At 35.5% G+C, this 16,936-nt stretch overlaps 1 protein-coding gene across 1 annotated transcript in view; it reads right to left on the reverse strand.

Moving 5' to 3' along the window:
- The window catches only part of LOC137931569 (pre-mRNA-processing factor 17), a 55,654-nt gene that overhangs the window by 38,169 nt on the left and 549 nt on the right, over nucleotides 1–16,936 (reverse strand). The window contains exons 2-10 of the mRNA XM_068775002.1: nucleotides 16,331–16,601; nucleotides 15,199–15,358; nucleotides 14,541–14,656; nucleotides 14,339–14,442; nucleotides 13,742–13,849; nucleotides 13,338–13,446; nucleotides 11,867–12,021; nucleotides 10,787–10,920; nucleotides 10,287–10,508 (exon numbers count right to left, since the gene is read on the reverse strand). Of these exons, the coding sequence (XP_068631103.1) occupies nucleotides 10,287–10,508; nucleotides 10,787–10,920; nucleotides 11,867–12,021; nucleotides 13,338–13,446; nucleotides 13,742–13,849; nucleotides 14,339–14,442; nucleotides 14,541–14,656; nucleotides 15,199–15,358; nucleotides 16,331–16,601 (1,379 nt within the window). The remainder of the gene's footprint in view (nucleotides 1–10,286; nucleotides 10,509–10,786; nucleotides 10,921–11,866; nucleotides 12,022–13,337; nucleotides 13,447–13,741; nucleotides 13,850–14,338; nucleotides 14,443–14,540; nucleotides 14,657–15,198; nucleotides 15,359–16,330; nucleotides 16,602–16,936) is intronic.

Consider the following 16,936-nt stretch of genomic DNA (forward strand, 5'->3'; position numbering starts at 1 on the left):
CTATGGTGTCTTGACCATCTGTCAAACAATTAAAAACAGTGTTGGGTGTTATGAACGTATTTTACAAGAACGTAAACAAAACGTTACTCAAAAGACAATAGATGTATTTTTCCTTAAAAATTAGAGTATGTGTTGCATAAGGTGTTCCTAGAATTAAAGTGAATGATTAAAATGATTTGTATTTTTTTGTAATAATTTTTGACTATGTTTAATCATAAACCTCGTTATACGCGAATTTCAGTTAACGCGATTTTTTTGGAACGTATCCCTCGCGTAAAGCGGGTTATTACTGTATTTATATATATATATATATGCATGTATCTTTTGTGAATTGTAACTATGAATTGAAAATTATTACTAAACATTTACACAATTGTAAATACAGTTAAAACTAAGTCATATAAACAAATGATTACGCATTTATACTGTTCCTCCAAAATTTATACATAATTACATAATACCCATGTGTATGTTTAAACACTTGTATGAGTGCTTAGTGAACCTTGGATGTCGCAAGTGGCCCACGGCTGGGAACATTAACATCGCACACACGTCAGTGCGCGTGTGTTGAGGTCGCATAACCAGCTGAGAGAAAGTCGTCGAACGCCACGCGTGACGTTCTCATTGTGTCATAATGTACTCTACAATAAAAACTACCGTGTACTTCCTTTACACGAACTATTGAAGTGATTATTTGTGCAAATCAAAAGATAAATATCACAAAAGCTCAATTATATACAAACTATAATTAAATGGATGCGTTCACCGCGATCTTTGATATGATACTGCGATACTGATAGTTAAAAAGCTCTAAGCTCTCTCATATTTATTTATCCACTTCCTATACAAAATAAAACTAAGTATTCGGTACGCATTCTTTACCAAGTAAACAAGAGCGGAGTGTAATAAATAAATCCATTTGATATTCTTAAAAAACCTTCACGTCTCTCATCTCCATCCAAAGGTTGTCTGGTAGAATTCGCATCGAGCGACAATACCGCCTCTTGTACCTGTATATATATTTCTCGGCAACTTACTGGGTCATTTAAGACTTGTTTGAATATTTATTTGTCTCTTATACATTGTACATTGACTAACTTACTATAACTTACTTGTCTATTGTTTCTATGAAGTTATTGCCGCTAGCCCTAAGGCTTTTACAGCTTTATCGGATATGAGTTCACGGAGCGGAGGTGTCGGTGAACAATACAACCAACAATACAACTACAAGCTAAAGCTGAGACAGCTAAGACAAGGCCCACCTGATCGTGTCAGTGTTGATGTTGGTGTAGTGCGTGTGGAGTGAGGATTAGAGGGCAGCGTGGACCAATCGGCAATCTAAGGAAGGATACTGATCCTACCTCGGATCGCCCACGCTGTTCGGTCGACGCCGTTTGCATATCGGACGATGGAGAAATGTTCGTTTGTTCTGTCAGTCTATTGTTACGTATTATTTCATTGTTACCTAGTTTTGTAAATATTTAATAGAATCAGGCGTTACCCCGCGGAAGTCCATCCTAAGTAAGAAAAGGACCAATATTTAGCCACTTCCGCACATGTAGTAGTAGTCGTGAAATGCACCGCCCGCCAGCCCGCTGATAAATGCGTATGCGGCAAACAATGCGAATCACACAACCGCCACTACCAAATCACTCAATGTTTTTGTAGACCGGTCGTATCTTTATATGTGCAATTTTAATTACATCCACAAACGGAACGTAAATATCCGTCTACCCTCAATAATATTTATTTAGTCATTTATAAAACATGTTTGTACCCTACGATAATCGACAGTTATGCAAGTAACGCCGACATGTGTTTACGCATTAATATATTTAAACAAAATTGTCTTATCGCATTCGGTTGCATCCTTATCTCCAGTTTAATAGACCGATGACCGCTACGATGGTGAGGTTTGACGATGAACTTGACATTTACACTATGTTATTCTCTTAATGTTTAAAGTCAAACAACAATATGAACACGATAATAAATAATCAATGAGTATTTTAATAATTGTTGATATTTGAAAAAAATCAACACGTTAATGGCTGACTTTTTACATTAATTTTTTTTAACACAATTGGATATGACGTGACATTCATATAAATTACATTAGTATTTATATAAATAGGAAATAACGCAAAACATACCATAATTAATACGTTGTGAAGGACGCAAAAAATCCTCTAATGCTTGATATATAAATTGTAACAAACAACCAACACCTGTACTAATGATATTCCCTTTATAAATTCAAATTGTTGGCTATGTAATAAATGAATACATTAATATTAATTAAATATAAATATTAATATACCATCCTCTGAAAACTTGTTTTTATCTTAATAGAAATAATATTATACAACCCGTTTTTAAAAAAAAAAATTAATGCCGTCCCGAAAGAGTTAACTCAGGTTTTATTGTATACAATGGATAATAACTAAAAAAAAGAAATACTATTGTTGACGAAGGTGTGGACTGTATAAACGGATTAAATAAATGAAAATGATCGTGGTAATCCAATTATGATTTTACAGAACTAAGTAAGAAAAGGACCAATATTTAGCCACTTCCGCACATGCAATGGTAGTCGTGCAATAAAGTGCACCGCCCGCCAGCCCGATGATAAATGCGTATGTGGCAAACAATGCGAATCTTACAACCGCCACCGCCAAATCACTCAACACGTGTTTCACCCCTCCGGGGTATCTTCGGGAGCTATGTTACATCGATTAGTGCCAAACACAGAGTGCTGTGTGTGTGAGTGTGAGAGACTCTCGCGGTGGCGGTGTGCGGAAGTGGCTAAATATTGGTCCTTTTCTTACTTAGGATGGACTTCCGCGAAGTAACGCCTGATTCCATTAAATACTACAAAAACAAAACAAATCCGCGGGAGGATACGGAAACTACCTGGGTATGCCGTATGGTCCGCCCTTTCAAGCCGCATACAATCACACTACACAGTACTACAAAGGCAGAGCTGTTTCCTACGTGCGAACATCATCTTGCTACTGGAATGCCTGTTGCCAGTAATTTTTATTTTAATCGAACCTTTCCATTCCGTGAAGTCAGTACTGAAGACGAAAAAGCCTCCGGTCTAACATCATCAACATATACAGACGATAGATGTCGCTTGAATCGCCATAGCTTTCGGATCTTGCAAGATATAGATAGCCACCTGACTAGAGTTTACGTGACTAAAATAAAGAGTGTTTTTTTTTGTCAGTGACTAACGTTGCTTCATAGATTTGTCATTATGATCATATCAGTAAGAAAAGGACCAATATTTAGACACTTCCGCACATGCAGTGGTAGTCGTGCAACAAAGTGCACCGCCCGCCAGCCCGCTGATAAATGCGTATGCGGCAAACAATGCGAATTACACAACTGCCACCGTTAAATCACTCAACACGTGTTTCACCCCTACACGGGGCATCTTCAGGAGTTATGTTACACCGATTAGTGCCAAACACAGAGTATAGAAAGATATATACACAGAAAAGCACTAAATAATGGTCCCTTTCTTACTTAGAATGGACTTCCGCAAAGTAACGCCTGAATCCATTAGAAATGTACATAACCTAGGCCTAAGATAATTTTACTTGTAACCTATCTGTAAGCATGTTTGTTCCTTTTTTAAAAAGTAACGAAAAAAAGTTTAATAAAATCAGCTGCATCGGTATCCCATCTCCACCGTTTAAGTATCACGTGTTCCCATTGTTACGCCACTGCGGGAACAGAGGTATCGGATGTGATTTTTAAATGTAAACATTTACATAGTAACTGTCAAAACAAACGAAAGTCACGTGACAAATTACACTCACACACGCGCACATATCCGCACACACCTGTCACTTCCTGTATTACGCATACGGTAGCACGCTTATGATTTTATTTAAAAAAAAAGTGTATAAATCTTATACATATTTCACGCTATTGTATAGAGTATACTATTGAATAAATACATTTAAAAAACTTTTAAGTTAAACGGTTTTTTTGATACCCATATTGTGGTGGTTGTGGAAAAATACGTACCTAGTCCGCCACATTGGAACGGCGTCCATCTTGAATTTTAAATTTTGACATAATCATCGTGTTTTACTAGTGTACCCCTTTCATTTGATACACATATTGAGGGGGTTAAGGAAAAATATGTAATTCGCCATTGTGTGTCGGCGGCCATCTTAGATTTATAATGTAATTGATTTTATTATATTGTATTGTCATCTAAATTAAATGTGTGTACCAAATTTTAGATCAATCTGACAACGGGAAGGTGCTTAAATTTCAATTTATAATTTTGACCCAAATAAACAAATTCCGTACGGGTCGAACTAAATAAAATGTTTAAAAATATACATGGTGATTCGTTACAGGTACATCATTTACTGTCAATCATTGTATGGTATAAAAATCAATGGTTTCATACTTAATAAATAACATAATAATAATATAGTAACAAAAATAGTTTTTAATATTTTAATTACTACATATTAAAATCAATCATTTTTTACTAAGAATTTATTGACTTGTCGCATTCTAATAGAAAAAATAAATAAATTAACATAACATATTTCAGAGTGATCACTTTATAAATGTAAATAGGCGTTGGCTTTTATAGCTTTTTAAAGCTATAAGCTGACAAAGGAGCTACATATTCACCCATTTCAAATTTTTAACACCTATACCTAATCATGTACACGTCTCGACGCCCACTAATTTCGTTGTATCCCACCATGCCCAAAATGTGGGGTACTTTAAAAGGGCGGGATTCATGTGATTAGGTGCTCACTACAAGGCATAGAGCTCGCCCAGAGATCGCGACGATGACCAGGTCTTGCGCTGCTGCATCCAGCGATTCGCGCCAAAATCAAAGAGGCATTATTTAGTACGGTTGTACTCGACAATTTGTAATATAATTTTCTTTTCATAAATTCATAAGAAAGTCTAGACCAGTGTTTCCCGACGTGGGGTCCACGTCCCCACGTATGAGAAATAATATTAAGAAAAGGACCAATATATAGCTACTTCCGCCATGCAGCAGTAGTAGTGCACCGCCCGTCAGCCCGCTGATAAATGCGCATGCGGCAAACAATGCGAACTACACAACTACCACAGTTAAATCACTCAACACGCGTTTCAACCGTCCACGGGGCATCCACACGAGTAATGTTACACCGATTAGTGCCAAACACAAAGTCTCTAACTGGCTGTCTCTAACTTTATTGCACGACTACTGCTGCACGGCGGAAGTAGCTATATATTGGTCCTTTTCTTACTTAGGATGGACTTCCGCAAAATAACGTCTGAATCCATTAGGGAAATAAGATTGTTAAAGAGGGGTCGATTCGAAAATAAACTCGACACGAATTTAATATAAAAAATATGTATCTAAGGCGTAAGAATTTTAGAAAAATTTAGGTGGGGTATAACACAAAAAAGATTGACAAACATTGTTCTAGGCCAGGGGTCGGCAACCTTTCGAGAACCAAAAATTTCAATTTACAAAATATCAAAGTTTTGAAGAGGTGCGATGAAAAGCGAGCACAAAGGGCTGAGAGACAGAAAAGCCTCATTAGACGATTCAGAACAGTTTTTGTATGTTTTTTTTTTTTATTAATAATATTTGCCTATGGAACTAAATAGCTGCAGTTTCATATCCAAAGCGCCGCATGCGCTAGACACGCTGCAGGTTGCTAACTCCTGGTCTAGACTGATTTTCTAGATTAAATAATGGTTAAGTTTATAGATTTTGAATTTAGTATCATCGAGGATTTAAGTGATAGAGACAATAAAAGACTGAGTTAAATCTGTCTTGTAAATTTCAGAGTACCTGCCTTAACATGCTTCTTACTAGTTGATGCTGTTAGTCTGGGGGCTTTTACAGCTTCATCGGAACTGAATTCATGGAGCGAAAGGATCCGTGAACTTAAAAATAAAGCAGAAGCTGAACAGATGCGTTCCAGTTGTAAACGTACGCATGTAGTAAATCGCTCTACCATAGTAGAGCTGTGTAGTGTTGATGTTGTGTATGCAGCTTGGGACGGCAGTGTGGATCACAGGCGAGCCAAGGATAGATCTGGATCCAACCTCGGTTCGCCCACGCTATTCGCGGTTAGGCAACAAGCGGCCGCTCCCTAAGAACGGGTGTTGTGGTGTGGTGAGTAGTATCTAATATATAAAATTCTCATGTCACGGTGTTCGAACTTGAACTCCTCTGAAACGGCTTGACCGATTCTAACCAAATTTTATATGCGTGTTTAGTAGGTCTGAGAATCGGCTACTATCTATTTTTCATACCCCTGAGTGATAAGGGTTGTTCACCCTTAAAAAATTTTTTTTATTTTTTTGACGAAATTTTTTGTTTTTATTTTTTATGATACGTCATACAAAAATACATACAACCCTAAATTTTCACCCCTCTACGATCAACCCTTATTTTTTAATTGTAAATTAAAAACATTATTTTATGCAAAACAACATTTGCGGGTTCAGCTAGTTTTGTTATATTGTAAATGACGTAATGTCCTGTGCAGAGTGTCGCAGGTAAATTGATTGCTGGTACTGAGTGTTTAGCACTTGCAGCATTTTGAGTGTCTGCAGTGGGTATGGTTTGGTGTGTTACGTGGGGCCATACCATGGCGTTATGCGTCGCAAAATTAAATAACTGCGTCATTGTTACATGAAATCTTCGCATGTCAACCGTTTGATAAATATTTTTCGATGACATAGAATGATTTGACATTAATTCTATATTTGAATAGTAATCACAACACTGCGATTTATAAAATAAACATTATATATCCGTTGTAGGCATTGTTTTTTGTTTTTACATTAAATTCTACAAACTCATAATTATCATTCATATATTTTATGGCTTTACTTACGAGCTCATGGTCTAACTAACCATGAAAAAGATGGATTTCTTCACGAGATCCAATCAGAAATAAGACATGTTTTTTTGTAAGGGACTGCAGTGCTGCCAAAATGAGATTTGCAGATTCCGCGGGCATGAGGTGGTAGGGCGAAGAGCGCGCCTAGCCTAGACCTCTTTTAACCCTTTCCTTACCGCAGTCCGTTCCGCCGAAGTGACGCTCCTGTACCGGGCATCAAATAAGCAATATTCTTTTATACTTTAATAGCTGATCCCGCAAACGTTGTTTTGCAAAAAAAAATTAAAGTTTTTAATTAACAAATGTAAGATAAGGGTTGATCGTAGAGGGGTGAAAATTTAGGTTTGTATGTATTTTTGTATGCTATATCATAATAAAATAAAAACCAAAAAAATTGTCTAAAAAAAAATTAAAAATAAAATTTAGGGGTGGACCACCCTTATCACTTAGGGGTATGGAAAATAGATAGTAGCCGATTCTCGGACATACTGAATACGCATGTAAAATTTGATAAATATCGGTCAAGCCGTTTCGGAGGAGTTCAAGTTCGAACACCGTGACACGAGAATTTTATATATTAGATTATAAGTTTATAACCTATAAAACATTTATTTCATGTTTATACTTAATGATTTTTATTTTTAATGTATTTCAAAATTAAATGACCTAAGACTTAATATCGACGCATTAAAAGAACAATTACAATTCTTCAAAACATAATAATAAATTAAATTTTAATCGATTTAATTGATCATTAATTACGTTTTATCATTATTATACAACAATATTATTGGTCGTTTCTTTAATTATATTTCTTAGAATACTTTCTTTTCTAATATCATATTTCTTCATGTTATGATGTAAATAATCTCTCATAGATATAGCCTTAGTTTTTTATTTAAAAGTTGCAATGTCTACTTTGCCAACAACACTTATATAAATTTGGATAAAAAATTATCATAAATATATATATATATATATATATATATATATATATATATCGTCTATAGCAGTATGGCCTAACTTAGATTTCTTTTAACGACTTCGGTACGAGCGTCGAGTATAGTCGACGGCGGTGAACGTGCACAGCCAGCTCTTACGTGCCGTGACACTGAACACGTCTTGCTTTTTAACACACTTATGATGAGAGTGTTTGACATATACAAGCTGATACAGATACGCATTACGTTTACCTAATTTATTATAATAAACTGTAATTGCATAGACATAGAGGACGCAAACATCGCCTCCATTATGATAGACATAGAAGGAAGAACACCCTTCCTCAGCTGCTGCACGAGGGTTATCAAAGATTATAACTAAAAACAAAACCCGAGCTTCTGTTAAAATTTAAATATGAGTAAATTATCAAAATAAGAAATAAAACAAAATGTTAAAAACATTTAAATAATAGATCCAAAGATAAAAATTGTCAAAATTATAGATAATGTAATCATTAAGGTATAAAACTGTGATATAAAAATAACGTGAAATATAATAGCGAAAAAATTAACTAGTCCTTAGCTGTATGAAAGATGATGGAAAAATGAAAACAATGAAAAGTAAAAAGGATAAAGAACGGAAGAAGTTAAACGAGATTATTAACAAAAAGAACAAACGACAACATTATTGCCCCAACAATTCCCTGTTCCCAAATAAATAGGGGGTGAATCGGGAGGTACACAATAGCGGGTGCCATTTCAATATAGGTTAAAATTTCTAGGTTGACGACTAAAGTCATCGCTTGTCCGTGCGCTTTTATCTTACAGCCGTCGACTATATTCGACGTTCAGCTATGCCTATGGTTTTGTTACCCACAAGCCTCGTACCGGTGGTTAAGGTAGCGAAAGTCGAGGGCTCCCGAGGTAGCCTCAGCTGGGGCCGTTAAATACTACTATTTTACCGGATTGGGTCGCGGTCGAGCTTTTAAATTACTTCCATGAGTGATTAGATTCAAAATCCACACGAAAGGCCTTGGCTTGAACTGACGCTAGTAGATAACACCCGTTTAGACCACACAAGGTTAACCAGAGAGGACAGAGTCTTGACTTGATCGGTTTTTGCCTGGCATTTCAGAAAGCGTTAGCAAAGGAATTAAGGCGGAAGAAACTCGCGTTTGTGTCTAACATGATCAGTAGGTTACAGAATGGCGACAATAACGTTGTTTCCTCCTAAAACTCGAGTATGTGTAATAATAGTTTTAACGCGATTTAGGAGATAAAAATCGAATCGAACAGTCTTGAAGGCTATACCGGAAAAAGACTATTCAGACTGTTTCCAGGACTGAAAAAAGCGTTGACTAGTAGGTTTTATCCTACAGGGATTACCTTTACATATATATATATATATATATATATGTATATATATATTCCGATTTCATCTCCTGTACACACACATGTATATATATATATATATATATATATATATATATATAAGTGTGTATGTTTTTGTGTGCGTGTGTGTACTCATATACTATTACTTTTTACACAATTTTTTTTCTATTAAACGATTTATAACTAAATGAGATTTTACAAATTTAACCAGTTATCCCACACTTCATTACCATGCATTTTTTTTTATAATTTATTATAAGTTTGTTTATTGTAAAAAAGTTTTTATTGACGGATGATTATTTATGAGGATATTAGATAAAGTCATGTGCAGGAAATAAGTTTTCGTCTGTTCGATTTTCCGGTTAGTCATATGTCGGCTGAACGAATCGATTTATTTTATTAAATCCCATAAGGATAAAATTACATGCTTTGACTCAACTACGTACATATCCGATTATTTGGTATATTGTCTTTGATTATCTGCCTTACGTGAATATGTTTAATAAAATTTCTAATTCTAATTTAATATTCACAGGTGATATTGTTAAGGCTGTCAAAAGATGCTATACACCAATACCTCACTTTGCGTCGTGGTTGCGTTCCAAAAAAACACGACGCAAATTGAAACCCCGCAAAGTGAATTAAGATTTTCTATAGCAAACCATGTAAAGATCGAAGATAGCTTCCAGAGTTACGAAAATACTACTTTTTAAAGAGAAAATTGAACAAAGTAAAGATTTAAAAAATACATATATATTTTTAGTAATATATAAATCTATTTTAAACTTTATTAAAAGATGTTTTGTTGTGGAGTTTCTTTCTGCTTATTCTCCACAACTATAATACCTTGTGAAGTAGAGTAGAGTCAAAAATAAAATAGATTAAAAAATTTATAATAAGTTAACGATCGATAAGAGTTCTGTTAAAAATTCCTATATTGTTCCTAATGAAAGTATTTTATCTTATCTTTTTTATCATACGATTATCTTCTTCCTGTTCTTATTTTTCTTAGGAGATCTATGCCTTGGGAAGGTTTAATAAAAATATATAAACATACCTCATATCGGGTGAGAAGTCAACGGAACACGCGTACCCGGCCACCATATGGCCAGTGAAAGTCTTCTTTCGGTTCATCTTGAACCTGTTGAGGGCGCTGAAGACGATCACCTTGTTGTCCATGGACTGGCAGGCCAGCCACTTGCCGTTGGGCGACGCTGTCACCGCCGGCAGCGAGTGCATTGACGGATCAGCGATGTACTTCATGTCCACGGGGATGTCCCTATCAAGTAAAGTTCCACACATATCGATCAACTAAAGACGCGAATACTATAATAAGATGAGTTAAATAATATACTTTTAATTTTAAATTGGAATCGGAAGATCTAAAATATTTCGTGAAACTTTATTATATGTGTACACCCATGAAGGTTTTATTTCTTGTATTTATCATGTGTCTGTCACTCTTTTTATTATGTATATTATTATTATTATTATTTCTCTCAGGGAATATCAAAGAATCTATGGTAATGTTACACCGAATCATAAAGTGGAACTCACCATTCCCAGACCCTGAGACTCTTGTCGTCCGAGGTGGTGACAAAGCGCCTGTTCTCGTCCACGAAGGTTATGGTGTTGACGGCGCCCAGGTGCCGGTCGTACTCCTGCACGACCTCTCCGCTTCTGATATCCCACTGTTAAACATTTAATCCAAAATTGACTTCAACTTCGCCATTTCTATGCTTCAGTTTAAATAACACAACAGCCAGCACAGTTTCTTTTTTGTTTTATCACCCAAACATACGTTTCACAAAAGATTCTTCTTCGTGTAGACTCTACTTGGTGGTATAAAAATAATACATGAGAAAATATATAAAAGAACATACATGTTTAACAATGGTAATTTAAAACGAAAAATTATATAAGAACTATATTTATGTGCGTGTATATCTGTACATTAGTGTATGTCTTTGAGTATATACTATATATATTTAAGTATAATAATATATATTTAGTATAAAATAATGTTTCGGATTTGAGACATCTCCGCTAGATGGCGCTGGTAGTCGACAGTCATATGCTAAGGTTTGAGGAGGGTAGTTGTACAAAATGGGATCGCTCTTCAAGATGGCCGCTGCTTTTGGAGGGAGCCTCCCGTCCTCCTATATCATGACCCCTATATAAAGATTAACACACCGTACTTTATAACGGCGTACCTTTCTAAAACCAAGACACGCGCTCTAGTCACAGTAGTTCGAAAATTAATCATCCTCGTCAGAAACGAGGTCTAGAGCTTTTGGAGTTTCTTCTGCCACTTCTTCTCTTTCGACACGTAATAGCAATCAAACAAGTCGAAGTCCTTCCTTCTCATGCGCACTTGTATTAATTACGACTGACAACCAAAACTAGGATCTACTATAGGGGGTCTTTAAAGCTAGTCACTCCATCCAGCGATGAGTTCAAATTCCGGAGATGCTTCATGTAAAAGATGTTTAGACTAAACCTCATCCACGCCGTCCTGTCTCGAACTTCAGGAACCTGCTAATGCCACTTGAACAGTTTAGACCCAAAAAAATATCCAGAATTAATGAACTTTCATTTATAGACACTACAATGACGTGAGAATTAAATTACACTCACACAGACAATCTTCTTATCAGAGGTCCCGGCGACGAAGAGATGCTGCTTGTCGCTGTCTGGATGGAACTTCGTACAGTAGGGCACCTTGCGGGACGTGAACCGAGACACGCATTCCCCGGACTCGGTGTCCCACAGCTTTATGTATCGGTCGTAAGCTGTCAGTAAACACACAATATATTTATTTATATAAAAACTTTTTATATATTTTACATATCACGGCGAAGGGGAGAGAGAATGCCTCCTCAGCTACTGCAGGAAGATGGCAATAAATACAATAGATAAAAATAAAACAAACACTAAAATATAGAAATAAAAGGAATATAGTAGTACCAAAAATAGTGATAATATGATACATGAAAGAGAAGAATGATAATAATAAAAAGTATGAATATATTACTAGAATTAAAAAGTCCCTGTCCCACACGAGATAGGGGAACGAGAGGTCCCCAACAGCGGGGACCATAAAGAAAAAATATCACGGCGAACTTAACTATAAAGACATTCTTTGCCAGTTAACCGTTTGGGCAGAGCAGAGATAAATAATAAAGGTAATTGAAACTAGTTAGTTATAATAAAACACGAAAAATTAAATTAAAAGGTAAAATCAAATTGAGAAGGAAAAAATTTAAATAAAAACGTCTTTTATAAATCTACTAATGGCTACTACATAATATACTTATGTATATAGACAATCATATATATTTAAATATCTACATATATTATTTATATAAATATAATAAATTATAAAATCAAGCTATCGTGATTCCGTCAGCTTGTCAAGCAATAGCTCTCAAACCTTCAATTTAAATGCACAACGATTCCTGATTATCAATATACATACATATGTACAAATATAACATATATGAGAGAGCATATATGTCTACTTGGCTTGTAACATTAACTAAAGCACATTCGATTAGAATAATTTTCAAAAATAAACAGAAATATAATTCTGTGATCAAAACGGAAGATAAATAAAATGTGAATTCTTTATTCATTCATCCAAATCAATTTTGTTTCTTTCAAAAAAATCACCATCCGATAAAACACACATTTGCCAACACTTTTTCCAGTCATCAAAAAAGTCTTTTACCGGTAAAGCCTTCTAGACCTTCAATTACGGTTTTTATTTCCCTAATCTTGTAAAAACAACATCCTAGCATTGGTATATTGAGTTTGCTGAATAACTAGAAGTCGAACGGAGCCCAATAAATTGAATGCAGTGGTTGCGGAATGATATCAGTCTAGTTTTTACATTTAAGTCCCTTAAACTATTTACACCTAACTACTGATTTTTTTTAAATTATTGTTGTCTTGTTTGTTTTTAATGACAACATAACAATTTCCAGTTTTTATAATTACGGTTCTTTGGATATTATATTATGACAAGAAGTACAAGCCCTGATCAAATAATTCTTCTTCTATCGTTAATCAGACTTCAATTCTTCTCTAACATCTATCAAGCACTTACCAGCGGAGAGGAATTTGTCACCAGCATTATTAAAGTTGACATCTCGCACAGCCTGCCTGTGTCCGAAGTAGGTACGCACACAGCGACGGTCACCATAAACCTCCCATATCTGAAACCAAACAATGCTGTATATAGCATTCAACTCTTTAGAGTTTTTACACTGGTAGCTTATAAACCTATATACTCCTTGATGGTTTGAGCCATTGTTCGAAATTTAAAATTTTTCACGAGCCGCAATTAAACACACACAAACGAATATTTTTTGTAAAAAATATATTTATCGAAATCATATGACAAAAATACAAAATATGTGTATATTGAAGTTAGATATAATGGCACACATATATGACAGCACTACTAATAATACTTAAGATGCAGGTGAGTAATAGTGATAAAATGATTACCTTAACTCTACAGTCCATGCCGGCGGAAAGCATGAGGTGGGCGGTGCCGGGGAACCATCGCACTGCGGCCACGCCCTTAGTGTGCCCCTTCCACGTGTGCACGTGCGCCTGAAACCAATGACCAATAGTTACTCCACCACATCAGCTGCCGGCTCTCCACTATCCTGCTCCGGCGGTTGCGACCTTGACTGTCTGATGGCAGGGTTCTTAACTGGTCATGGTTTTTTAACAAACATCTGTGCAGAGCTTGCCTAGAAGAAGCCGAGACTGGTGCTTACGTACTACTTCGGTGTATGGGGTACCCATATAAGATCGCCGGCAACATAAATCATTTGCCGGGATTTCACAGAGTTGGGTTGATTTGAGTAAGACTACCCCAGACACAAAATGGGATCCGCAAAGACTGTTGGATTGAGAAGCCACCGAGCTTTCACATAGCTCAGATGAGGACTCTACGGGCTGATACAACATACACCGGAAAGGAGCCCCTGTTTAATATTCCAAATCAAGGGTGCAACGAAAGGGCTAAATTTGCACCGGCGGAAGCTGCAATAAGTAACTCCAGCAACGCTTCTATCAGGGATTAACGAAACTAACCTTAGGCAGGAAGCATTTGTCAGGTGGAGTATCACTTCGCAACTGTGTTTCACTGCGAGGAGCTTCCAGCCAGGACCGACCTTGGTAGTCGGTCGCTTTGTCCACTGAAAATTTAAAATTATTAATATTAACATCAGATTAGATTAGTGATAAAAATATAAATACAATATAAATTGTAACAATTTGATATAGCAACACTTACAATGGAATACAGACTTCTCCTCCAATGGTTTGTCGTCATCAACTTTGCCTTTCTTCTGTCTTTTGGCTAATATCTCTTCCAACTCCTTTGCTTCGTCACCTTCTGGCTTCATGACCCTGGTTATAAAAAAACAAGTTTTACATTTACAGAATTACCTCCTACTTTTATCTACTCCTCTACCTTTATTAACTTTACTCTGCACTTTACTCTACTTTCTACATTAACCTTTGTGTTACAGAATTATCTGTGCATCATGGTTTTAATAAGGTCATACAAATATCTATGACCTTATTGAGGTAACAAACAAACTTATAGATTAGTGGATTAGTAAAGTATAGAATTCGGAAAAACTTTATTGAATTGGTTTCACAGCTTCATCAGAACGGACTTGAAAATAAAACCAAAGCCCAACAGACACATTCCAGTTGCACAAAGTTATATTCATGTAGTAAACTGCTCTACCAGAATTTGTTATGTATGTGGCTTGAGATGGCAGTGCTGACCACAGGCAAGCGAAAGAGCGATTCAGATACACCTTCGGTTAACCAACACTGTTCTGAGAAGATGCTTTATCAAAGAAAAGCGCACAATAAGGTCAGACAGGTTTTTTACTTTCTAGTTCCTATTTTGGTCTTAATGTATACTTGTTTGTAATTACCTTTGTTCTCCAATATAACCACCCCATGGACCTAGGAATCCATTTATATCCTCCGGATCATCATTTTTGTTTCTTTTCCGGTTGTCCAATGGTCTTTTCTTTATTGTCTCAAACACTGTCTTACCTTCAGCTTCCACTGGAGGTGCAACCATTGCTGAAACTGTTTAAAATAATTTTATTAGTGTAAGTACTTTTAATACTAATTATACTGAAAAGTAACTTAAAATCTCTTATTAATTATATTAGTTTTGACTTATTTCCATTTGTATGCTTCTTTACAGCCAATAGATGGCCATTGCAAGACATAAACCACCTCTAAGAGCACCACAGATAAGGACTAGGCAGTCTTAAGCCAGCATCCAGAGACTTCCTATAACCTTAATTATATTGATTAGATTGTCAGTCCCACTGGTGGGAGGCCTACACAGCATCTACCGGCTTGTGATCACCATTCAAGAACTTTTTGGCCCCAACAGCCATTTGTATTATATTAGTAGAATTATTGAAAAGTTACATATATTTATAAGATTACTTAATTCTTTAAAAATTATGTAGCAATAAAGCTTGAGTAGTTTATGAATAGTTTATGGTAGATATAAACAATTAAACAAACAGTAGAAGGCAAGTGAAAACATGCAACCTAAATATTTGTTTTTTGGTCCCAATCTTTGGAAGGAGTTTGTTCCCTTAAAATCATTTTAGCAATCATAGCATCTGTGACAAAACGAATATGTAAAGACCATCATCAGAAACTAGATACAAAACCCAAAGTTAAAGATATCAGTAGTGTATAGATATAACTATCTAACTCCGTCAATCATCTCAGGTTTTTAATAAATCAAGCCTGGAGTGGTGAGGACACATTATTTTGTAAACCTGCGAGTTGTGAAAATGCTATTATTGCAAGCAAGCTAAAATAACAATACATTCTCTGGACAACAGTGTACATTACAATACCTCAGTACACATATTACTCAAAAAAATATTTAACACTCTAAATGTACATATAATTGATATTATAAAAATAAATCCCCATATTTACATAAAAAATAAATAAGTCCAATCAGATGTGGCTTCCACTGTACAATATAGCTATCCTCATATTTATATATATTATAAATAAAAACCTCACCAACAATAGCATCCCCATTGGCAGTTTCACACTCAGTCGAAGGATCAACAGCATAACCATAACTAGTAAATGTTCGTCTTTGAGTTTCAAATTGAAATTCGCTTATGTGTGCTTTCTCAACAAATCCAGACAACATATTCCTGTTCGCCTTCATCTGCTGAGTTTGAAAAGGATTCTCTGGGCCGTATACTGGTGCGAATAACTCTTCATACTTTGGATTGTGCATTAACTCTTGATTGTTTGGTATTAAAACTCTAGAGTCATCATTATTCTGTAACAAAAATTAAAGTTAAAATGAGTGTATTTTGCTTGGTTGCAGAAACCAACCCTTTGAGACAAGTACTATATTTTAAAGAGTGACTTTCAGATTATGTTAAACAGATCTACTTATAAATAATTTATAAATAAATTATCTACTAAAAGCATTGTAATTGTTACATAATAAAGCATTAATGTTTAAAACAATTAATACATTGTAAATATATTTAGATGACTGCCATTTCTAATCTCTTGGAAATCTATAGCAGAATCTTATGTTCAACAGTGGACATCTGATACTTGAAATGGTTGTAGAGTACACATTCTATATTGCTGGCCACTATGGTC

The sequence above is a fragment of the Battus philenor genome, unplaced genomic scaffold (assembly GCF_028537555.1).
Source record: "Battus philenor isolate CCGP_79_NKW_IND1 unplaced genomic scaffold, ilBatPhil1.0.hap1 SCAF_8, whole genome shotgun sequence".
Classification (NCBI taxonomy): Eukaryota; Metazoa; Arthropoda; class Insecta; order Lepidoptera; family Papilionidae; genus Battus; species Battus philenor.